The sequence below is a fragment of the Carlito syrichta genome, unplaced genomic scaffold, assembly GCF_000164805.1.
Source record: "Carlito syrichta isolate Samal-C Ts95f unplaced genomic scaffold, Tarsius_syrichta-2.0.1 Scaffold307134, whole genome shotgun sequence".
Taxonomy (NCBI): Eukaryota; Metazoa; Chordata; class Mammalia; order Primates; family Tarsiidae; genus Carlito; species Carlito syrichta.
The window spans coordinates 190,503-216,807 of record NW_007251230.1 but is presented as its reverse complement, the minus strand read 5'-3'; the positions used below and the strand labels follow the sequence as shown (position 1 = coordinate 216,807).

Genomic DNA, 26,305 nt, shown 5'->3' with positions numbered 1-26,305 from the left:
GGGCAGGCGAGACCTCATCTCTACAATAAATCAAAAAAATTAGCCGGGCGTGGTAGCGTGCGCCTGTAGTTCCAGCTACTCAGGAGGCTGAGGCGGAAGGATCGCCAGAGCCCAGCAGGTCGAGGCTGCGGTGGCTGGGAGCGGCCACTGCACTCCAGTCTGGGCGACAGTGAGACTCCAACTCAAAAAAAAAAAAACATTTCCCAAATGTAATGAAAACCATTCATTTGTCTATTTAGGAAGATTGGTAAACTCCAAGTACAATAAACTCAAAGAGATTCATGCCTACATATATCATAGCCAAGCTGTCAAAAACTAAAAAGAATGTTGAAAACAGCAAGATAAAAATGATTCATCACATACAAGGAACCCTCAATAAGATTAGGGGCTCATTTCTCATCAGATACCATGAAGACCAGAAGAGAAACCAATTGGCTGGGAAAAAATGCCAATCAAACATTTTATACCTGAGTACAACTATCCTTTAAAAATAAATGCGACATTAAAACATTCCCAAGTAAAAAAAACCTGAGAGAATGTGTCGCCGGCAGACCCTACTTTACAATAAACGTGAAAGGAAGTTCTTCAGGCTGTAACGAGAGAACACGGAATAGTAACTTAAGTACACATGAAGATATCAAGAGCACTGGCAGAGATGACGATATTGGGAAGTGCTGAATGAAATAACGTAGTCACAGGAGAACCTGAACTTTGTGGTTGCCGTTACACGCAGCGTCCTAACAAGCAAAGATTTAGAAATGGAAGTGTCATTGCAGTTGCTTGGGGCTGAGGAGGTTGAGGGAGAGTGTGGAGTGATAGCTCATGGATCCAGTGTTTACACTGTGAGGCAGTGAAACTGCTTAAAAATTGCTTGTGGTCGTGGGTACACAGCTTTGTGAACATGCTAAAACCATTAAGTTGTATGCTTCAGATAGGATAAATTTGTGGTATATGGATTTTCTCTTAATAAAACTGTTTGCAGTTTTTGTAGTTATGCATTTCATAATAAAGAATTTTAAAAAATGTTATAACAGAAATTCAAACTTCAGGGATTATGTGAGATATTATCTTTCTTCTTGCTTGATGGAATCTTCTTTAAGAATGTTTCTTGTCAAATTGTAAAGTGTCTTTTATGACTGCTCTCAATTTAGTGACAAGAATAGCCTTTGGAAGTAGAGATGTCACCTGTTCCTGGCTACCACCTGGAAGGTTGAAATGGTACACATATGTGAACCTGTATTTTTCTATCTGTCTTTCCTCCTCTGTCTTTGATACTGATGTATAGTTGAAACAACATAGAGACGTTCCAGTTCCTACAATGGCAGTGTGGCTTATTTCCAACAAACTCTCCTCCAGATAACAATTATAAACTCTGGACACAATTTAAAATACAACTGTTTGAAGGCCATGGATAAAAAACCAAATTTGATCCTTGAAAGAAGGCAACTTCACTGGGTAAGATCCACATTTTTATGGCTTTTTCCCTAAGAGCAATCACTGTCACATGCATTAAGGTATGACTGGAACTCAAACAGTTAGCTATAGTGTCATTGGCTTGAGATCTCAGAGAATGATGTTTAAGGTTGTTGGAACTGCTGGAAATTTAGCCAGGACAAAAAGGGAGGAAAAGAGTGAAGAGTTCCTCAGATTGTTTTTGACCCTTAAAATGTGTATGCAAGCTGGGCTCGGTGGCTCAGCCTGTAATCCCGCGCCTTTGGGAGGCTGAGGTGAGTGGATGGCCTGAGACCGCGGGTTTGAGACCCGCCTGGGCAGCGAGACCTCATCTCTGCAATAAATCAAAAAATCAGCTGGGCGTGGTAGCGCATGCCTGTAATTCCGGCTACTCGGAAGGCTGAGGCGGAAGGATCGCCGGAGCCCAGCAGGTCGAGGCTGCGGTGACCGGGAGCGGCCACTGCACTCCAGTCTGGCGGACAGAGTGAGACTCCAACTCAAAAAAAAAAAAAAAATGTGTATGCATAATACTCCAGGCAGCCCCAAATATAAGACCTGATGCAATGTGGAATGAACTGAGCTGAAATTTCAGTTCCTTACCACTGAGATGATGATGTTTGGAATTTGAATCTCATCGGTCTGAGGTACTTGTAAACATCTTGAGCTTTCTATTAAAACCCTGAAAGGAACAGTCCAAACTCTGTCATAAGTGGTTTGGGTTTTTATTTACTAAGAACAGAACCAAATAGATACGACGTAGCACAACCTAAAAGTGAACCCTCACAGCTCCAGGATGACTAAATAGTCATTTAACTGCCTGCTACAATAAGAGTCAGTGCTTTTCAGGAACTATGACATGCAAAGTGGAATCTCTACATTGTCTCCATAATCTAGTATGCAATAAAAATTCACTTGGCATGCAATTAAAGAAAAAAGGTGACCCATTGTTAAGAGAAAAAGCAGACAATAGATATCAACTGTGAGATTACCAAGATGTTGGATTTATGAGTAAGAAGTTTAAAGCGGCTACCAAACTTGTTTCCAAATATTAAAGATCAAAATGAGGTCACAGTTAGTAACAGCATATAAATGGAGACTGTAACATGTTTCTAAGTGGAAATTCCAGATCTAAAATCTGTAATCAATAATTTACTGTGTAGGCTAAAAAGCATGCTAGTGATGGCAGAAGAAAGAATAAGTAACCTTGAAGATAGAAGAATAGATATTATATAATCTGAGAAAAGAGAAAGAAAAATATATTTTAAAAAATTGAAGAGGTATGAAAGGACACAAAGAAACTTTTAGAGGTTCATTGATTGTGGTGATTGTCATGGGTATATGCATGTCCAAACTCATCAAATTATATGTATTAAACTTCTTGCCATCTGCTTTTTTTGGGCTCTTTCAATTATATTTCAATAAAGCTGTTAAAAAAGTTGAAGAGAAGCCAGGCTCAGTGGCTCAGCCTGTAATACTGCACTTTGGGAGGCTGAGGTGAGTGGATTGCCTGAGCCCACGGGTTTGAGACCCACCTGGACAACTTGGCGAGACCTCATCTCTACAATAAATCAAAAAATTAGCCGGGTGTGGTAGCGAGCGCCTGTAGTTCTAGCTACTTGGAAGGCTGAGGCGGAAGGATTGCCGGAGCCCAGCAGATTGAGGCTGCGGTGGCCGGGAGCAGTCACTGCACTCCAGTCTTGGTGAAAGAGTGAGACTCCAAAGTCAAAAAAAAAAGAAAAAGAAAAAGAAAAAAAAGTTGAAGAGAGCCTCAGTGACATATGGGCACTGTAAGTTAGCAGAAAATGTAATTTACATGTATTGGGAACCACCGAAGGGAAGGACAGAGGGGGCAAAAAATATTGGAAAAATATTGAATGTTGTCTTTCTTCTTAAGATTGGGAACAAGACAAAGTTGTTTGTTCTTATCACTTTAATATTTTCCTGGAGATCTTAGTCATTGCAGCAGGAAAGAAAAAGAAATAAAAGCCATAGACGTCAGAAAGGAAGAAATAGAGTTGTTTATAGAAATTTGTAAAACAGTTGCTAGAACTAACAAATTTGGCAGGGTTATAGGATAAAAAGTCAATCAAATTTTAAATTTTATATCAGTAAACTAGCAGCAAAGAAAAATGAAAATTAACGTTCCATTTAACATAGTGTAAAAATACTCAGGCAGATACTTTAATGAAGTCAACACTGTCACTAGTCTGAATGCAAAGGCATGAAAAAAAGAATAAAGCATAAAGATTGCAAAGGAATCTTTCCAGGACAATATAATTGATTACTTAAGAAAACTCTTAAGGCCAGGTGCTGTGGTTCACAATTGTAATACCAGCACTTTGGGAGGCTGAGATGGGAAGATCACTTGAGCCTCAGGAGTTTGAGACTAACCTGGACAACACAGGGAAACCCTATCTCTTAAAAAAACAAAAAAACTTAGCTGGGCATGGTGGCATGTGCCTGTAATCCTGGCTACTTTGGAGGCTGCGGTGGGAGGATCGCATGAGCCTAGGAGGTCAAAGCTGTAGTGAGCAATGATCAGTGTCACTGCTCTGCAGCTTAGGTGGCAGAGCAAGACCCCATCTCTAAAACAAAACGAAGAAAACTCTAAGGAATCTATCATATGTCTAGTAAAGCTAAGACAGAAATAGGCATATATTTAACAAAAGGCATATATTTAACAAAGGTATATATTTAACAAAAGACTACCATACTTTATTGAGAGAAATAAAAAATCTAAATAAATACAAGTTATATCCTGCTCATAGATCAGAGAAAATATTGTTAAGATGTCATGTCTCCCTACATTAATGTATAGAATGATGCAGGCCCAATCATAATCCTATTGGGGTTGCATTTTGGGGAGGAAATGGAATAAATTGACACATTGGTTCTGAAATTTCTATGAAGATGCAAAGGGAGCTAGAATAGTTAGTGTAGTCTTAAAGACGAACAGTGTTGCAGGACTTAAATTTTCCTGAAATGACCTCTACCCCTATCTCCCATCACACAAGAAAATTGTGGATGTGTCATAGGTCTACATGCAAAACCTCTAAAATAAAACATAGATCTTCTGAACCTTGGGATACTCAAAATGTTTCTTAGCAAGGACACAAAAGCACTACACACAAAAGGAAAATTAATGAATTGAGTTTTGTTAATGTTAATACTTCCATTGAAACAACAAAAAGGTACCATCCCATGCCTGTTAGAGTGTCTAAAATCCAGAACACTGACAGCATCATATTCTGCCAGTGATGTGAAGCCTTGCTTGTGGGAACACAAAATGGTACAGCCAATTTAGAAGAGAATTTATTACAAAACAGTCTTACCATATCGTCAAGCAGCTGTGCTCCTTAGTATTTACCACAATGTGTTGGAAACATACATGCACACTAAAACCTTCACATGACTATTTATAGTAGCTTTATTTAAAGTTGCCAAAACTGAGAGGCAACCAAGATGTTCTTCATAGGTGAATGGATAAACACAATGGTACATCCATACAATAGGTGCACATTGCTAACATATTTAGCAATTGAAAGACATGAGTTCTCAAAGCATGGAAAGACAGGGTGGAATCTTAAATATACATTGCTGAGGGAAAGAAGCTAATCTAAAACAGGCTGCATGCTGTGTGAGCCCAGCTATATGACGTTCTGGAAAAGGCAAAATAGATATAGAGATAGTGAAGATCAGTGATTACCAGGCATTTGGGGGAGGGAGGGAAGGATGAATAGGTGGAACAGGTGTGGCTCGGTGGCTCAGCCTGTAATCCTAGCACTTTGGGAGGCCAAGGTGGAAGGATCACCTGAACCCAGCAGGTTGAGGCTGTGGTGGCAGGGAGCATGCCACTGCACTTCAGTCTGGGCAACAGAGTGAGACTCCAACACACACACACACACACACAAATAGGTGGAACACAGGGTACTCCTGGGGCAGTGAGACCACTCTGTAGGATTCTGTCATGGTGGATGCATGCCATTTTACATTTGTCAGACCTCACAGAGCATATAACACAGAGCCTTAAAGTAATGTATGAACTTTGATTAATAAGAGAGTATCAATATCAGCTTATCAGTTGTAACAAAATGTACCACACTAATGCAAGATGTTCACAATAGAGGAATCACGGGGGCATGGTATAGGTGAGAGTGGATATAAACTGAGCTTACCGCTCAGTTTTTCTGTAAACCTAAAACTTTAAAAAATAAGGTCTAAAGGAAAGGCATTGTTAAAATAAATAAGGAAGCCACAAAGAAATACTTGCAATACGTAAATCAGATAGAGGCCTTGCATACAAAATAAAGAATGTATCCAAATCAATAAAAAATAAGGCCAATGACTTAATAAAAGTGGACAAAAACTTGAATATAAATGGCCAGTGAGCACCATGAGGTTCTCAACATTATGAGTCATACACATAGTTTTAAACTATGAAAGATGGGGTTTTACAGCCACAAGGCTGGCTAGAATTAGAAAGACCGGTAACACCAAATAATGGCTGCGACGTGGGGTGGCTCCATTGTGTGGGAGTATGGATACGTTATCATCCTCTGGACAACAGTTTGACAGTTCACATAAAATTAAACATAAATTTACCTTAGTGCTTCCACTCCTAGATTTTTTTCCCCACAAGGAATAAAAGCATATGCCTTTTTTTTTTTTTGAGTCAGAAGTCTCACTCTGTAACCCAAATTGGAGTGCAATGGCACACTCATGGTCACTGCAGTCCTGACCTGCTGGGCTCAGGCGATCCTTCCTCTTCAGCCTTCCAAGTAACTGGAACTACAGGCATGCGCCACCGTGCCCAGCTAATTTTTTTGATCTATTGTAGAGACAAGGTCTCACAAGTTGCCCATGCTGTTCTCAAACCTGTGGGCTCAGGCAGTTCTCTCACTTCAGCCTCCTAAAGTGCTGGGATGACAGACACGACCCACCACACCCAGCTAAAACATTGTCTTAAAACAAAAAACCTTGTACAAAGAATGTTTGTAATAACCCCAAACTGGAAACAACTCAGATGTCCCTCAAATGGAAGTATGCACTGATTTTAGTACATTTATACTAAAGAAAGAAAGATTGAACTACCCAACAATGTGGGTGAAGCTCAGAAACATTATGTTGAGCAAAAAAAGCCACATAGAAGAGTACATATTTTTGGAGTCTGTTTATATGAGTCTTTAGAATAGGCAAGTATAATCTGTGATTGACTATTAGAGAGCAGGCAGGGCAAAGTTATTAAAAAGGTGAATGAGTTTCACTGCATGTAAATTATATACTAATACATTTTTAAAAAATAAATTGTTGTATTTATTTATTTCAGTTGCTGAAACAGTAGATGGGGATTTCACATATTTCTGCACCAAACAAATTATAACATGATAATAACGAATTTAGCACCTGCATGCCAAACATGAGTCTAAGCATTTTACACCTCTCTCGTTTAAACAGCGTGTGGGTTAGGTGTTCTTACAATCTTTGTTTTGCTGATAAGGAAACTGAGGTGAAGGAGGCTAAGTAAGTTGTGGTGGTCACACAGCTTTTGCTAGTTTGCACTAGGTCAGTCAGACGCGGGGACCTGCTGGGGTGAGAGCTGGTACTATATTGCCTGTCCTGACTAATTGTGCCCAAAGCCTCTAGTGGGAACCTTAAGTGGCTGAAGATGGAAAGAGAGTGTGCATGGTATTAAAAGACAGAAGACTATAAATAACATTATGTATTCTATTTTAGATTCAGATGTCATTTGTGTAATCATTTGTAATGCTAATGACACCAAACTTGGGGTGTTCCCTCTTTCTCAGAACGGACGATTATGTGGCACCGACTCCTCTAGACAGTCTCATATATTTGAACATACACATTTAAAATTGCATCTAGGCAGAATTCTAATCCTCCTCTTTGCTAGTTCCTAGCTTTGAAGAGGTTCTCTGAAAATGCTGCTTTTATCTTTCTTCTGCAGTGATGAACTTTAATGTTGGACTGTTGTAAGTTCTCACATAATAAGGCTTAGATTTTTGTTTGGTTTGGCAGTAGACTTCTGTTTAAAATTCCTTTAATCTGTTCATTCCATGCTTTTTAGATTCATTTTAATGGCTGATGGCGCTGTGAAGAATTTCATATGAATTTATGGCACTACTAAAATCTACTAAAACTTGTATTTGTAACTCATCTTCCATCTCAACTTGCTAAAAGTGAGTTTTTCAAGGAATTGCTGAATTTTTGTCTTCCTTGGAGTTGTTTTTTTTCCCCCCCACCCGGGGGAAATAAGAAACAATTCATATACTAGATCTAAAGTTTCATTAAAACTGCTTATGCCCTGTCTCAGGCATTTTAAGTGGGCCATCTGTCTAAACATCGCTCCCTCTCTTTTTTTTCTGATCATTTCCTCGACTTATTCATGAGCCATGGGAGGGCTCCTTTGTAGTCCCCATGGAGCTGGTTCTGTCCCCCCTCCCCCCCCCCCCCCCCCCGAATACATCTATGTGCTCACATAGCGTATCTTTTCTCCGTGCTGGAAATTCTCTGAACTTGGTTCAGATGAATGGGCCACTTGCTGAAGGCTTTTTTCTTCTTGCAAAGATTTGTATGCAGAAACTGACCTCAGTGGCTATGGAATGCGGCATATTATTCTCGATCATTTTACAGCCCACCCACTGTGAAAGTTATGATGAAGCGTTTCTTAATGATTCCTTGTCTATTAGCATTGTTGTGACTCAATATTTCACTCCCAAAGAGGTGATGGCACAATCGAAAACCAGCTTTTCTGAGTGTCTGATAATTGTGGTTTTAAGATGCTTCTAATCCTTATTAACTGAGGATGCAGTTACATTCATACAAAATCCACTTTTTAAAAAATGACCTATAATAGCAATATATTTTAGTTAGTATTTTCTTGCTTGAGCAAAATATTCCAGTAAGTTAAATGTATTAATAGTAACATTAGTGACAACCAGATGACAATTTTTTACCATAAATATGGGAAATTTTAGTTTTATTGAGTGTATTTATTTTGGCTGACTGATGGTAATCAAAGGGGACAGGCCTGAGTAAGAGCTATTATTTGATTTGCTTTGTGAGTAGCTGTTTATGTGAATTCCTTTTTACTGGGTTTTTGGGTTTTGTTTGTTTGTTGAAGTAGTAGCATAATTGATATCAGCTTTGCAAGTGACTAATAAGTTGCACAGACTACAGTTTTGATCAGATGACAGCCTCTTTCCATAGAAAAATACTTCATTAAAGGAAGCTGTTTTCTGTACATCATTACTTTGGTGAATTGAATGAAACTCCATGACCCTTCCTCCTCTTTTCAGAGACTTGTTCATAAAAATCTCCTTTGAGACTACTTTGAGTTTAATAGATCTAATTCTTTTCTAAAATTTAAAATATAACTTTAGGTAATTGTTACCATCATAAACATGTTTGTGTTTATTGCATTGATATCAGTGTTGCAAAGTAATTATTAATGTACTTCAATGAATTATGCAGAAATAAAGCGTGTATATGTTCAGGTTTGTATTATTACTTTTATTTATAATTTATTTCTACTGCAGAACACATTTATATTTGCTAATTAACTGGCACATATGCCCAATTTATTCATGTTATTTAAAAACCAAGCAAAAACCACTTTCAGACCTATTTAAAGCCAGGAGGAATCTTAGCAAATTTTGTTTGTAGAAGAGTGAATGCATAGATTCCACACTTTTGACTCTGTCTAGTGTCTAGAGGTTTTTTCTTCACAGTGAAGCCTCCTTTCTATTAACATATCACCTTAAAAGAAATTGTTAGAAAAGTGCCACTTCAGGAGTTAAGTGCTCAGAACAAGCAAGTTTCCATCACTGCTCAATTCTACACTGATGCACTATTATAGGTGTGGACATTTTGGTTCAAATGGGTTGAATGAGTGCTCAGGTACATTGGCTGTGAGAGAACAAGCAGAGATTTAGACCATAGTGGTTTAGCTCAGAGGTATCTGCTCTCTTTATAAGGTCCCTCCCGGGGCACATTATAACATATATGAAACAGATGTGGATCAAAATAAAACAATGGAAAAATAAATAGTAGTTAGGTTCTGGAGAGTGGTGACTGTATCTTGCCACCATCTGTAAGATCACTTTCTGTGGGAAAATGCCTTGTGGGTTGGAATAGGATGTCAGGATCAACAACTTCCCAACGCTGCTGGAAGTGGAGGCTCATTACACAACTGAAAGAAGTCTCCACTTTTACTTGAAAGAGTGGCCTCCAAAGGATATGGCATTTTGAAAAATACTACAGCATACAATATAGTTTAAGTAGAAGGGAGACCACTGAGTTTATACTATGCTTAAGGAAGAGTTTATGAGAAAGCATTCTCCTTGAAGAACCTGTTGGTCTGAGAAGCTGAGAGGAGATGGAATCCAAAGTTCCCTTAAATAAAGAGGTTTCAGTTATGGGGAAAATAAGAATGTAGGCCCAGAGCTGGTACTAATCATCGTAGCAAAGTTGACATCTGCATGCCTTGTTTAATTTAATCCTCAGTATATCCCTATCACTGCAGATACTTTTATTATCTTAATTTTATACATAAGGAAACTGAGACAAACCATTTGCTCAGGTCTTTGTACCAATTCCTGTGAGTCACTTAGAGCCTGAGTTCATAACTACTGTGTCTAGTTCTCTACCTCCCAGTAGCTGGGTTTAAAGGTCTGGCCCAACCAGGTAGACAAGTGAGAGAATTCGCAGAATAAAATTGGGTACAAAGAGTGGGACCTCAGTTTTAAGGCCTTGAATGGTAGTTAGTTTAATTAAGATTTAACTTGGCTGAGGTGAGAGGACTGTCTGAGCCCACGGGTTCAAGACCAGCCTAGGCAACTTTGTGAGCCCTCATCTCTACAATAAATCAAAAAATTATCTGGGCATGGTGGTACACGCCTGTGGTTCCAGCTACTTGGAAGGCTGAGGCAGAAGGATCACCTGAGCCCAGCAGATTGAGGCTGTAGTGGCCATGAGTGCCATTGCACTCCTGCCTGGGTCACAGAGTGAGACGCCAACTCAAAATTAAAAAACAAAACAAAACAAAAAAACAGATTTAACTTGGTATAGAGTAGAAAGCTATAAGGTAATCATGAGTAGGGGACTGACATAATTATTGAAGAAAGCACAGATTTAAGAAAGCCAGCCCACACAGTCAGCCAGACGTGAGGCTGTTTCTGCAGTGGCAATACCCGTGTGATGTCAGGGTGTTGACCCCATGGGAAGGGGAACAAAGTGAAGTCTAGTGAGATAGTAGATATAGTCACAGACTCACCAGGAGGATTCAGGAGCTCAGGGCATTTGCTCCTTTGTCCCCTGGTGCTCTCTCCCCTGGGCAATTCAGGCCTTGCTTTCTGCGCATGCTTGGCACGTGGTGGCCACCTCTCACTTTCTTTTCTACTTATTCCTCACCTCTTTCTCCCCAACCTGTGCTAGGAGCTGGGGATACAAATATAAGGAGTGATTTTAGTCTTTTAAGAGCTCACAGGCCGATGGGGAGACAAACATATACACAAAGAAATGCCCTGTGGAAGACAGATGCTGAAAAGAGTAGTCCATGCAGATGCCCTGTCTTCCCTCCCTTCTTCCACTCTCACCTCCTTCTCTCTCTTTCCTCCTTTCCCTCCTGTATGCTGACCCTCTCAGCCCCTTCCCCATTCATTCATACTCTCCTGTGTAAGTGAAGCTGTATCCTCTGAGACACTTCTATTCAAATTGCCAAGAAAAGAATCTCCCAGGCCTGAGTGTATGTACAGTGGGCATTATTGTTGATGCCTTTTTTTAACTTTCATTTTTACTTCCTTAGTATTTAGAACATGTCCTCATCTTCAGCAAACAGATCAAGAAGTAGTGAGCTAAATTCAAATTCTCACCTAGAGTATTAATCATTGTCCATTATGCATTGTAATGAGAGGTAGTTTGATTAAAATCATAGTTTTGTGACTATGTTTTTTTTCCCTAAACACATAGAGTGTTCTCTTTTGAATTGATGGGCTTAATTGAAAGTATAACTTGCAACATTTTTTTAGAATTGTGGTTGCAGCCAGAACCTGGATACTACAAGATGCTAATGTTTGGTGCTTATTAAATATCACTTCACAAGTATAAATAATATAAACATGAAATATGTAAATTATGTTAATTTTGAAATCATCAAAATTTTGTTATTTTAAAAAAATATTGGAAGCATATTTGTTATCTTAAAATGTGTTTCCTCTGTCTGCTTGACCTAGATTTTTTGAACTGTGCACTATTGAAAATATACAAAAAAGACTTGTCTGATAAAGCTAATATCATTCAGAGATTAGGTGATGAGAAAAACCAGAGTTAAAAAAGACGTAGGCTGGGTTCTATGGCTCATGCCTATAATCCCAGCACTTTGGGAGGCCAAAGTAGAGGATTGCTTGAGCCTAGAGTTCGAGACCAGCCTAAGTAATACAGCAGAACCTCGTCTCTACAAAAAATAAAAAAAATTAACCAGATATCGTGGTACGTGCCTATAGTCTCAGCTCTTGGAAGGCTGAGGTGGGAGCCTCTTGCAGCCTGGAGTTCTACACCAGCCTGGGCAACATAGTGAGATCTCACCTCCATACAAACTTAAAAACCAGCTGGCCATAATGTCACATACCTGCTTGAGAAACTGAGGCAGGAGGATGACCTAAGCCCAGAAACTTGAGGTTACTGTGGGCTGTGATCATGTCATTGCACTCCACCCTGGGTTCCAGAGCAGCATCCTATCTCTAAAAATATGTAACAATAATAAAAATAAAAACTTCTTTAGTTTAAATCTAAAGACATTTTTTTCCAAGTTTGGAATCTTTTAAAATAAAATGTTCTGAAATACATTCTTTGGCAGTTTTACCCAGTGCATTTTATATCAAAGAAAAATTAGTTTATTGAGAGAGAATAATATAAAATCATTAACTTTTGTTCTTTTCTTTCTACTTCAGAGTGCCTATTGTTAAACCAAACATGACTAGCTGGGAGCTCTCAATAAAATTGCATGATGAAGTTCACACGGTTGTAGCATCAAACAGTGGGTCAACGTTCTCTGTGAGTTGTACTTATTTATTTTCTTGGTAATCTGGATATTATCTATGAATATTTAAAACCACTTTAAAACCTGTTAAGTGACTCTTCTCTTTTGAATTTTTAGCATTGCTATGTATTTGTTTCACCTTCCTTACGAAGCTGAGTGGAAATGGAAATTTTTGCTCTTATGCTAATTAGAAAGTACATTTCTCGATTTAGCTACATTCAAAACTCACTTTCTGATGCCCGATTCGTTTTTCTTTTGTGTTCTTGAGAAGTGATACTTTTGCTTTTGCTATAGAAAAGAGCATCTTTAATTATAATGCCAAACATATGATAGCTGTGGTAGGTAACTATTCTTTTAAAACAAGTAATCTGAAGCCTCATATAACATTATCTTCAGATTTCATGTTGCGAGACATTCTTGAGGGTAAGTTTACCTTATGGTGACATTCTTTTTGTTTGGAAGACCTTACGTCCCTTGGATAGTATCCATGACAGAACTGCATTAGTTTGAATTCAGGTCTGTAAGTGAACAATGTTACAATAAGATTTCAAATGATATATTTAAAACTGGGATTTGAGATTGCCAGAAATTACCATTAAGAATTGCTATACTTGTGTGCATTTGTATTTTTAGCCTGAACCCAAGGAAACTGCAGTATAGTTAGTATAATGAATATTAGGCTTATTGACATTTCTCTTCTCATGACTAGGTTGCATTGAGATGTAATTTTGTTTGAATCTTTATCAGAATATTGAGACAGGATATGAAAATCAAACAAATAAGACCTGGTGAGGCTTGAGGGATTTAGCAGCTTAAAAAAAAAAAAAAAAAAAAATCAGTGAGAAAATACTACAAGTCGAGGATTCATGATAATTCATTTATTCAGCAAATACTTATTGCATGCCTACCATGTGCCAGATAGATCCTAGGCTATGGCCCTGAAGAAGCTGACAGTTGTGTGTGTAGTCAGTCTCACAAATAAATGATAATTATTCATGAATTAAGGGTAGTTTCTTTGGTTTTCTTTAAACTTTGGATTTCATTGTATATGTCAAAATTGTTAAAGCTTTGGTTACTGAAAGATATCTCACATAACTCTCTTAAAATGAAAGCTCTAATGGAGTTATATAGTTGTCTTATGATACCTTTTGTACTGATCTTTTGTGATTTTCTGCACTTCTTCTATCTGTGTGATCATTTAAACAATAGCTTTGTAAGTGGATGCTTAACCATATATCAGTTTTAGTAGCAAATTATATGAAGTTTGTATTAAAAAGTAGCAATATTACAATGTAGCATTTTCCCAGGGGAAGGTTAACTTTACAAACATGTAGACTTTAGCATAATTTCCAGTTCTGTACTGAGTCACCATTGAAGCTTTGCTAATCTGATGATACTCTGATACAATGTGTTTCCAAGCAGTGCCCAGATAAGAAAACTGCCCAGATTACTTCTTAGAGCTGTTACTTCTTTGTTTGTTTTTGATCCTATGTTGAAAAAGTAGAGACCCCTGGCCTGACTGCATACGTAATATCTTAAAAAATTTTTTGTGGGTTTTTTACTGGCCTACTTTTTTTAATAGACAGGTTTTTAAAGAACAGTTATGGGTTTACAGTGAAAAATTGGACAGACAATCCAGAGCTCCTACATATCTCTGCCTTCTGCACATGCTTCCCCCTTCTTTCACTATTTACGTCTCTCACCAGAGCAATGCACTATTTCCAACCAGTGTACCTGCATGGACACAGCATCATTACCCACGGTCCTTAGTTTACTAGGGTTCATTTAGGGTTCATTCTTGGCGTTGTACATTCTGTGGGTTTTGGCAAATGTATAATGACATGTACTCATCATGATAGTATCATACAAATTAGTGTCACTGCCCTAAAAATCCTCTGTGCTTTGATTATCCATGCCTCTTTCTCAACTCCCCTTGCCAATAATGTTTTTACTGTCTCCATAGTTTTGCCTTTTTCTATGTGTCATTAGTTAGAATCATCCAGTATATAGCCTTTCCATATTGGCTCCTTTGACTTAACATGTACCATGCTGTTTTTGTTTTTTTTTTTTTAATGACTTGAAAGTTCATTTCATTTCAGCACTGAATAATATTTCATTTTATGGACATACCACAGTCTACTTATCCATTCAGTCACTGAAGAGCATCTTAGTTGCTTTCAAGTTTGGGCAATTATGAACAAAGCTGCTCTTTTAAATTTTTTTCTGTTGAATTATTGCCAGCTTCACTTTGGAGCTCATGTAGACAACAGGGCTGTTTTTAAAACATAGCAAAATTAGCACATTAAAAAAAATCCACCTCAATATATAGTATCAAAAACAACTTTCTGTATTTATTGGTTTAGCTACTATAGGAAGCATAAATAGCCCTATGAAAAGTGTAATCATGATGCTATAGCCCTTTTTCTTTTTTTTGATTTAGTTGGCATTTTATTGTTTTAGTAAAAATGTTATTAGTGAGTGTAAGTTATTTTATACATATTAAAGTGAATTCTGATATTAGAAATATCTTTATTGATTTCAAAGTAATCATTGAAAAACGTATTGAAACAGCAAAATACATTTTTTTTTTTTTTTGAGGTTGGAGTTTCACTCTGTTGCCCAGGCTGGGCTCACAGCCACCATAGCTTTGACCTGCTGGGCTCAGGCAGTCCTTCTACCTCAGCCTTCCAAGTAGCTGGAACTACAGGCGTGAGCCACCACGCCCGGCTATTTTTTTTTTTTTTCATTTATTGTAGAGACGAGGTCTCGCCAAGTTGCCCAGGCTTGTCTCCAACCCCTGGACTCAGGCAATCCTCTTGCTTTGGCCTTCCAAAGTGCTGGGATTACAGGCTTGAGCCACTGCTCCTAGCCTAGGAATACATATTTTATCAAACCAATTTGGTAGCCAGTTATGAACTTCCATTGACAGGCATACTTGAATTGAGCTACTTTCATCTGACATCAGTATTATGTAAGGAGGCAGTTTGAACAATGTGGTGAAAATTTCAATAGTATGACACTATTACCTGCTTTTAGGGTTGTAGACAGGACAACTGTGATTGTTAACTTAGTTTCCCATATTGCACACTTTCACATCAAGAAAAAAAATCAAGTAGCCTGAAGGTAACAGGCTAGGTCTCCTGAGAGAGTACAACGAAGTCTGTACTAAGCCCACAGGGAAGCTTTGGGTACCCCGTATTTTCAGAGTTCTTTCATCTAATTTTTAGAAGTATAAATGTTAAGATATTTCTAAAGAGGAAAGAACAGCAAATATACAGATTTTCTATACCGTTTTCTTATTAAAAAAGGAAAAATGTTTAGATAAAGTCCTCTCTTTACCTCATCTCATTCTACCCTCTCTTCAGAGGTGACAGCTGTCCTGGGGATGCTGTGTGTCCTTCTTGTACATGTTGTTACAGATTTGGTACATGTGTATGTATGTACCACAATAATGGTGAAAAAAAAGTTGCACAAATACAAATACTTAATGGTATCATTTATGTAATTTTGAAAAGTACACAAAGCAAAAACAGTATAATTAACAGTAGCCTCAAAAAGAATAAAGTGCCTAGGAATACATTTAGGCAAGGAGGCAAAAGATTTGTATACTGAAAACTACAAAACATTGCTAAAAGAAATTAAAGAAGGCACAAATGAAGGGAAAGATATCTTGTTCAGGAACTAGAAGAGCCAATATGGTTAAGATGTCACTGCTACCCAAAGTGATCTACAGATTCAGTGCCTTTCCTATCAAAATCCCAGTGTCGTTTTTTGCAGGTACTGATTAATTCATCCTAAAAATCATGTGGAATCTCTAAAGTCCTAAATAATCAAAACTATTTTGAAATAGAACAAAGTTGAAGGCCTCGTGTCTCCTCCTCTCAAAATTTGCTACAAAGAGACTGTTTAAAAAACAGTTTGGTATTGCATCAAGACAGATACATACTAATGGACTAGAAACCCCACCAAAAAAAAACTCTTGTGTATATGATTAAATGACTTTTGACTAGAGTGTCGAGAACATTCAATGGGGAAGAACCAGCCTTTCTAACATACGGTGTGGGAAAACTGGACGTTTGCATGCAAATGAATGAGTTTGGATCCTTTCCTTACTCTGTATGCAAAACTAACTCAAAATTTATCAGACTTAAGAACTAATGCTATAAAATTCTTAGAAGAAAACATACCGCAAAAGCTTTATGGTATTAGATTAGGGAGTGGTTTCTTGCAGATGACACCAGAAGTATAAGTAACAAAACACAAAGGTAAATTGAACTACATCAACAAGCACTTTTTGAATATCAAAGACACAATCAACAGGATAAAAAGGGAACCACAGGATGGGAGAAAATATTTGCAAATAATATCTGATGAAGGTTTATCTATTTAATAAGTCAGATTGTATGAGGAACTTCTAAAATTCAATAGCAAAAAAACAACACAGTTAAAAATGGACAAAGGACTTGAATAGCCACTTCTCCAAAGAAGATATGCAAATGACCAATAAGCACATTAAGAGCTCATCACTAATCACTAGGGGAATAAAATCAAACTCAGCCATTAGAACAGCTGCTTTTGAAAACAAAACAAAACAAAGCAGAGTACTGGCAATGGCGTGGAGAGTTTGGAACCCGTGTGTACTGTTGGTGGAAATGTAAAGTGGTGCTGTTAGTGTGGAAAAACAGTATGAAGGTTCCTCAAAAACTTAAATGAAGATTTATCATATCATCTGGCAGTTTCACTTCTGGTATGTATTCCCCCCAAACTGAAAGTAGGCCATAAAAGAGATGCTTACATACCCATGTTTATAGCAGGATTCTTCACAATAGCCAAAAAAACTGTTCAAATGTTCATCGATGGATGAATGAATAAACAGAATGTAGTACATGCATGCAATGGAATACTATTCAGCTTTATAAAGGTAGGAAGTTCTGACACATCCTCTATGACGTGGCTAAATCCTGAGGACATTATGCCAAGGGAAATAAACCAGTCACAAAAGGACAAATATTACGTGATTCCTTGTTTATGGTATCTAAAGTAGTCAGATCCATAGAAACAGAAGGTAGAATGGTAGTTGCCAGAGCCTGGAAAGAGAAGGAATGAGGAGTTACTGTTTAAAGGGTTCAGAGTTTCCATTTTGTAGGCCAAAGGAGTTCTGGAGGTAGGCAGTGGTGATGGCAGCACAAAAATGTGAATGTATTTAATGCCGCTGAACTGTATGTTTGAAATTGGCTAAAAGGGTAAACTTTGTGTATTTGACTGCAGTTTAAAAATATACAAAGCAATTCAAATTAGTATTTATAATAAAAATTTTGAAAACAGGAAGGATAAAAATTCTGGGAAATGAGGAAAGCATGGCAGAAAAAATAACTAGAAAGAGTGAAATACTTTATATGTTTTAGGTTTGATTATTCTTAATACAGCTATCAGAATGAATAACAGAATTAACAAAATATAAAGCCTGCTAAACACAAAGTGGAAATATTATTTGATATCAAAAATATCAAAAACAAGGCCATTTTTATTTATAATTATTTTCACAATTCTTTTCTGGATTCCTAAGATGTTTTCCATTTCTCTCTCATGCAGTGTAATGCAAAACTGGTCAAACCAGTTTATGACCAGGTGCAGTAGTACATACCTGTAGTCCCAGCTACGTGAGAGGCTGAGGTGGAAAGATCCCTTGAGTCCAGGAGTTTGAGGCCAGCCTGGGCAATATAGTGAGACTCCTATCTAAAAAAAAAAAAAGTTAATGATAAATTAAAAGCTCGATGCAGTTGTTATTTTAAAGATAGTGAAGAACTAAAATCATATTGAAGACAATTCACTTGAAAGAAAAATGTCCAAGTATTCCTGGTGTGTAAGAAAATTAGCTTAGAAAATTTGGTCTTCCCAATGATGGAAAAATAATTATTGCACATGCACTTTTAAAAACATTTTGTCTGATGTTTCATGTTGACTACTAATAAACTAGAAAGCTGTTATACAAGAGGGAACCTCAAAAAAAATTATTTTTTCGGAGCGTGGGCCCCATGTAGTACAGGCTTTCTCTGCTAAGTGAGTGTTCTAGGAACCCATCAGCATGTGTCCCAGCTAGCATTGTTGTGAGAGGCTGCGTTTGGCTTCAGTGATTCCTTCCTTCCTTCCTTCCTTCCTTCCTTCCTTCCTTCCTTCCTTCCTTCCTTCCTTCCTCCTCCTTCCCTCCTTCCCTCCCTCCCTCCCTCCCTTCCTTCCTTCCTTCCTTCCTTCCTGTTGGAGTCTCACTCTGTCGCCCAGAATGGAGTGCAGTGGCCGCTCCCAGCCTCAACCTGCTGGGCTCCGCGATCCTTCCTCCTCAGCCTTCCAAGTAGCTTGAATTTCAGGCATGCGCTACTACGCCCAGCTGATTTTTTGATTTATTGTAGAGATGAGGTCTCGCGCCCAGGCGGGTCTCGAACCCGTGGGCTCAGGCAGTCCACTCACCTCAGCCTCCCAAAGGCGCGGGATTACAAGCTGAGCCACTGAGCCCGGCTTCTTTCTTTCTTTCTTTTTTTTGAGATTCTTTAAATGTGTTTTCCCATTTCGTGATGGGTGATTTACGAGTGCATCTGCCCACACCACACTGAGTGTTCAGCAGTTGTGACCAAAAATGGCTGACCCTGTGCTCCACCCTCCCTAGTCATCTGATTTTACTCCCTCACCCCAAGTGACTGTTTGTTGTTGTTATTGTTGTTATTTCCCTGGATGGAAAAAATCTTCAAAGGGAAATGGTTTGCCAAAGTGGAAGAGGTAAAACAAAAAATGGAAGAAGTGCTAAAAGTCATCAAAACTGATGAGTTCAAAAAGCAGTGGAAAATGCATCTCAATAGGTGTATTTCATCAAATGAAGAATACTTTGAAGGTGACTGAAGTTTAAACATGTAAGAATAAATACACAATTTTTATAAATAAATTCCATTTTTTGGGTACCCCCATATGTGATCCAAGATATTGAATTAGATATCCTTTGTTACAGTGAGCCAGTGATAGAAATATCTGTAAAGACCTTATAAACTGTGACTTAAGAATAACCAGAATCTTTAGACTTTTTTCTTTTATTGACAATAATATTTTACATGTATGAGGTACATGTGAGTGCTTGTTACATGCATTAGAACATGTAAAGATCAAGTCAGTAGTGGGGGTATCTATCACCTTGAGTATTTATCGTTCCTGTGTGTTGGTATTAGTTCAAGTCCTCTCTTCTAGTTCTTTTGAAATGTTGGATCGCTTGAGCCCAGGAGTTTGAGACCATCCTGGGCAACATAGCAAGACCTTCTTTCTTTTTTTTTTTTTTGAGTTGGAGTCTCACTCTGTTGCCCAGACTGGAGTTCAGTGGCACGCTCCCGACCACTGCAGCCTCGCCCTGCTGGGCTCCAGCGGTCCTTCTGCCTCAGCCTTCCAAGTAGCCGAAACTACAGATTCGTGCTACCACGTCTGGCTAATTTTGATTTATTGTAGAGATGAGGTCTTGCCAAGTTGCCCAGGTGGGTCTCGAACCCATGGGCTCAGGCAATGTACCCGCCTCTGCCTCCCAAAGTGCTGGGATTACAGGCTGAGCCACCGAGCCTGGCCTGAGACCTTGTTTCTATAAAAAATAAAATTATATTTAAAAAGGCTGGTCATGGTGGCTCATGCCCAGCACTTCAGGAGGCCAAGGCAGGAGAATTGCTTGAACCCAGATGTTCAAGTCCAGCCTGGGCAACATAGCGAGACCTTGTCTCTATAAAAAAATTAAATAAGTAGACTAAAATAAAATTAGAAATATACAAAATATTGTGTTGCTAAGATAGTCACCCAGGCTGCCATCAAACTAGAACTAATTTCTTCTTTTATTTTCCAATTTACTCTACTTTTTATTTATGTATAATTCAGAAAATATTTATTTTGTGTCTACTTTATACTAAGCTCTATGGGTAATATTCATTATTAACAAAACAGGCACAGTCATCCCCTCAAGGAGTTTATCATCTAAGGAAGAGGTAGACACTCATACCCACACTATCACAAATTCTTCATTATAAGTTAAGCTTAGAAGGAAATGTACAAGATCATGGGAACTTTAGAAGAACTGATATAGCCAGAAGGGTCTGGAAGAGTTGCCATGAGGAAGAATGGTTCTGAGCTGTGCACTAAGGTTTTAAATCAAGTGAAAACAGGTTATAGAAAGTCCTGGAGAAAACATTCCAAGCCAGGGGAACAGCAGCCCCGAGCAGGGGGAGCACACCCCATTTAAAAACACATAAGTGGCTCACTGTGGTTGAAGCACAGTGGCCGTGGAGAGAGCAAGGCCAGGCCAGAAGCAGTGGGACTTCCTGCACACTCCGCCACTGGCCAGCCCAAGTTCAATAGCCATGCACTAGAACAGCTCCGGCAGTCAGAGCCTAAAGAACTAACAACCTAATAATGGCACGATAAACTGTAAATCACTGAAACAGATGTTAATATAGATACCCTGCATAAGGCATGCACCTTCAAGCACTTTTAAACCATGTAATCAGCTAAATACGTTGGTTTAATATTTGCTCTCTATAATATATGCATGCCCATAGAAAGCAAAACACATGAAAAATTCCTGGACTTTAATAAATAATAAGCTAAGGCTGAGTCCATTAAAAAATATTTATGGTTTGTCAGAGAGGCTTTTCATACTCATATTTTATTTAGTACAAAAAACCCCACAAATGTTACTGAAAGCCCTATTCTGGAGAGAAAGCTACTCCCATAATCTTATTAGGCAAGTTTTCTTTATTCCAACTTGGGTTTTCTTCTAGATAATTTTCATCTTCTCCTGGTACCAAATAGCAGTTGGTTGAATTAACAGAAGTTAAAACCAGTGTCTTAATATTTTTTTAACAATCAAACGTTAGAAGATATCAAGTTGTCCTTTTGCAGTGTTTTTAACTTATCCATGTAAACATACAATTATCATAACTCAAAAGGCACTTTTTAGTTATTTATTCGATTATAAGAAAAAACTATACAGAAAGTTGGTACTACAAAATTGTATCCCTAAGTGATTCAGGTTCTCAGTAACAGGGAGATCAGAAACTCAAATGGGTCCCCTGCTCAGGACAAGTGTAACCCTGAGGGAATGCCTATGGCAATATCATTGTTTATTCTGTATAAAGCAGCCTTTCTGCACTCTTCAAGGGTTTTTTTTTTCCTGCATTAAAATAAAGACCATATCCTTAAGATATATATACTTAGTGAACATTGTGAACATTATCTCAGCAGAAGATCTACTATTTTCCATTTTTTACTGTCCTTGCTGAAGTTCACCAGGATGTTGCAGAGCAATTTTCTAAACCTTTCATTGTTGATTAACCTATTCTGAAGTCAAATTCTTCAGCAACATGCAAGACAAAAGATACCGCCTGAACAGCCCTCACAAGTACAGTTTGAGATAGGTATATTTGAAATATAACTTTCTAGTCCATCATTTTTTCTAACAACTAAACTCTAAATAATAATAATAATAATAATAATAATAATAATACCATGGAGGATTTCAGCCTGTTTTCATGACACAGTTATCTAACCTTCTTTTTTTGAGTGGAAGTCTCACTCTGTCACCCAAACTGGAGTGCAGTGGCCGCTTCCGGCCACCGCAGCCTCGACCTGCTGGGCTCTGGCGATCCTTCCGCCTCAGCCTTCCAAGTAGCCGGAATTACAGGCATGCGCTACCACGCCCGGCTGATTTTTTGATTTATTGTAGAGATGAGGTCTCGCTGCCCAGGCGGGTCTCGAACCCGCGGGCTCAGGCCATCCACTCACCTCAGCCTCCCAAAGGCGCGGGATTACAGGCTGAGCCACCGAGCCCGGCTTATCTAACCTTCTTATTCATTATGGGAAAGTTTTATTTCTTCCCCTTGTCTCGTAGAATAATTTCACTTCCAGAAGGGTCTGGAAGAGTTGCTATGAGGAAGAATGGTTCTGGGCTGTGCACTAAGGTTTTCTGTTGTAAATCAAGTGAAAACAGTTGTACACAGTCCTGGAGAAATCATTCTAAGCTGGGGGAACAGCGTGGATGAAGCCCTGAGTGGAGGAGGCACAAAATGAGTAATTTCATCTTGGGCATGATTTACCAAATAGACTAAGACCATAGATAAAAGTGACAAACACAGACAATGAAGAAAACTTCTGAAAACAAACGTCCCTAAGTATCCAGTATCTTGCTGGCAGTGATGGGTATGATGGCTAATCCAAGATTCTGAATGTGCTGCATGAATCCATGTGCGGTTCCCAAGTGATGTTCAGGGACTCCATATGCCACCAAGGCCCCAGTGCACAGACACGTGATGAACAGGAGATTCTCAGGGGACACATAGAAATCCAAGGGTTCCACATAGTGAAGGCATCCCATGGGACTCGAGCGTAGTTACTATTGCAGACAGAGCTCAGATGATCTTCCCTGTCTTATCCACCAGAAGCCCAGATACTGGGAACACAGGAGCTGATATAACATAGACAACACTGTTAGTTACACTTACTGCCTGGCAAGAAAATCCAAATTTCTCTGTCAAGAAAAATTTTGGACTTCTCTGAGTCCAATAAAAGGGAACATGATAACATAATAGCAGAAACAGATGATAAACACGAGTTGTGGGGTAAAAAGTCCTTTACATCAGTCAGCTTAATAACTCCACCTGTTTGTCTTGTTTTTATGAAGAATTCTCTCTGCTCTCCGATCCAAGTAAACAAGGGCCAAGAAACAGATGAGTGAAAGAATGCATGTGCACACCACAGGCACAAGTGTGACCCTGAGGGTTGTGTGACCAGCAGAACCCAGCGAAGCCTCACTCTTAGAATACAGTCATCCCATGAGGTTTACATTTACTGTCCTTCCGACTCTAGCCATGCCACATCGGAGTCCACACAGCAGGCTTAGTTCTCTGCCTCGAAACCAACTCACAGCATATGTATTCTAGGCAACTGCTGGGGACTCCCCACCAAACCCAAACCCAAACCCAAACCTTTCAAAATCCATCGGCCAAAAAGCATTAAATATCCACCCAGAACAACTTGTCCAGTGCAAACAATGCAGCTACAAATAATTGTACCCCATCATATACCAAATATGCAGTCTATCAAAAAGCCACCAACGAAACACAAAACTGTACTGGACCAAGAATACCAGGCATACAGTGGCATGAATTTCATGGTATTCACCTGCATATCCTGTTTAACCTGAATCTATAAGATCAGCAGGTTTGTCATGGCCAAAATAGCTGCCGAACTCAGGTAAGCACATCAGTGCAGACCAAAAGCTGGTGCACCAGGCAACGGGAGTCACAGAGGGCCAGCAGCACTGGGGGAATGACAGGGCTGGTGGGCCAGCTCTGCTGGCATCATTAGGGCCACTCCCAACAGCGACTGTACTTCCTTTCCTCCATTATGGCTGTGGGAGATCAAGAGGCAAAAATAGTAGCAACCCTGGGATGCGACAAGAAGCCACGCTGCCAGAGCCAGCCAAGACCTCTTCTAGCTAACTGAATGCTTGTACCCATTAACCAACCTCTCTTCATCTCCTTCCCCTTCCGTTCACCCACTCTTCCCAATCTCTGGTATTATAATGATCTCCAGTTTCTTCCATGTAGCAGTAAATGACAGAATTTCATTATTTTTATGGCCTAATAATATATATGTTTGCGTATGTACTATTTTACTGTCCTTCCTGAAGTTCACCAGGATGTTGCATTTACTTTATCCATTCACTCATGGATGAACACTTAGGTTGCTTCCCTATCTTCACTATTGTGAACAGTGTTGTGATAAACATGTGAGTGCAGGAGTATTTTCGATGTACTGATTTCTTTTCCTTTGGATAAATACTCAGTAGAGGGACTGCTGGATCGTATAATAGTTCTATTTTTAGTTTTTTGAGAAATTTCCATACAGTTTTCCATCATGGCTGTACTAATTTACATTCCCACCAATGATGTTTAAGAGTTCCTTTTCTCTGCATTCTCACCCATATCTGCTATTTGTCTTTGTAATAATTGCCCTTGTCACGGGTGAGATGCTATCACATTGTGGTTTTGATTTGTACTCTGATGATTAGTGAAGTTGAGCATTTTTTCATATATCTGTTGACCATTTGTCTGTTTTCTTTTGAGAAATGTCTGTTCATTTCCTTTGCCACCTTAAAATGGCATTATTGTTACTATTTTTCTTTGCTGTTGAGTTGTTTGAATTCTTGTATATTCTGGATATTAGTTTCCTGTCACATGAGTAGTATACAGATATTTCCTCCATGCAAGAGGTTGTCTCTTCACTCTATTGTTTCTTTTATTGTGTAGAAGCCTTTTAGTTTAACATAGTTTCCTTTGTCTATTTTTGGTTCTGTTGCCTGTGCTTTTAAGGTCTTAGCCATAAAACCTTTACCCAGACCAATGTCCCAAAGAGTTTTCCCTATGTTTTCTTCTAGTAGTTTTATACATTTGGGTATTGTATTTAAGTCTTTAATCCAGTATGAGTTGACTTTTATATATGGTGGGAGATAGGGGTCCGGTTTCATTCTTCTGCATATGGTTATCCAGTTTTCCCAGGATCATTTGCTGAAGAGGGTGTTCTTTCCTCAACCTATGTTCTTGGTGACTTTGTTGAAGACCAGTTGGCTATAATATGTGATTTCTGTTCCACTGGTCTATGTGTCTATTTTTCTACCTGTACTATGCTGGTTTGTTTACTATATCCTTATAATGTGTTTTGAAGTCAGGTAGTATGATGCCTCTAGCTTTGTTATTTTTACCCAGGATTTCTTGGCTATTTTGTTTGTTTGTTGTTGTTCCATGCAAATTTTAGGATTTTTAAAAAAATTTATGTGAAAAATGATGTTGGTATTTTGATAGGGATTGCATTGAATCTGTAGATTGCTTTGGGTAGTATGGTCACTTTAATGATATTAATTCTTCAGATCCACAGCCATGAGATATCTTTTCATTTATTTATGTCTTTTTTAAGTTTTTCATCTGTGTTTTGTAGTTTTTCTTGGAGAGGTCTTTTGCCTTGGTTAATTTATTCCTAGGTATTTTGTTTTATTTTTGTTCCTACTATAAATGTGATTACTTTCTTTATTTCTTTTTGGCTATTACAGTAATGGTGAATGGAAATACTACTAATTTTTGTATCCTGCAAATTTACTAAATTTGTTTTATCAGTTCTAAGAGTTTTTTTTATAGATTATTTTGGTTTTCCTACATAAAAGATTATGTCATCTGCAAAGGGGACAATATGAGTTACTCTTTTCCAATTTGGATACCTTTTTTTTTTTTGAGTTGGAGTCTCACTCTGTCACCCAGACTGGAGTGCAGTGGTATGCTTTTGGTCACCGCAGCCTCAACCTGCTGGGCTCCGGCGATCCTTCCGCCTTAGCCTTCCAAGTAGCCAGAACTACAGGCGCGGACTATCACGCTTGGCTAGTTTTTTTTTTAATTTATTTATTGTAGAGACGAGGTCTTGCCAAGTTTTCCAGGCGGGTCTCGAACCCACTCGCCTCAGCCTCCCAGAGTGCTGGAATTACAGGCTGAGCCACTGAGCCCAGCCTGGATACCTTTTATTTCTTTCTCTTTCCTGATTGAGCGAGGACTTCCAGTATTTTGTTAAACAGGAGTGGTGAAAGTGGGCATCTTTGTCTTACTCCAGTTCTCAGGGGAAAGGTTTTCAACTTTCTCAATTCAGTATGATGTTAGCTGTGGCTTTGTCATAGATGGACTTTATTATCTTGAGGTATGTTCCTTCTCTGCCTAGTTTGTTGAGAATTTTTATCACAAAGGG

The 26,305-nt window shown here is 38.6% G+C and overlaps 1 protein-coding gene and 1 pseudogene across 8 annotated transcripts in view; one reads left to right on the top strand and one right to left on the bottom strand.

The window, feature by feature from the left end:
- PCCA (propionyl-CoA carboxylase alpha subunit) overlaps positions 1-26,305 on the top strand; it is a 419,699-nt gene that overhangs the window by 236,701 nt on the left and 156,693 nt on the right. For all 8 annotated transcript variants that reach the window (XM_021715457.1, XM_021715463.1, XM_021715461.1 and 5 more), the window contains one exon: positions 12,417-12,519. In XM_021715457.1, coding sequence (XP_021571132.1) covers positions 12,417-12,519 — 103 coding nt within the window. The remainder of the gene's footprint in view (positions 1-12,416; positions 12,520-26,305) is intronic.
- LOC103266297 lies at positions 22,495-23,823 on the bottom strand (annotated as a pseudogene).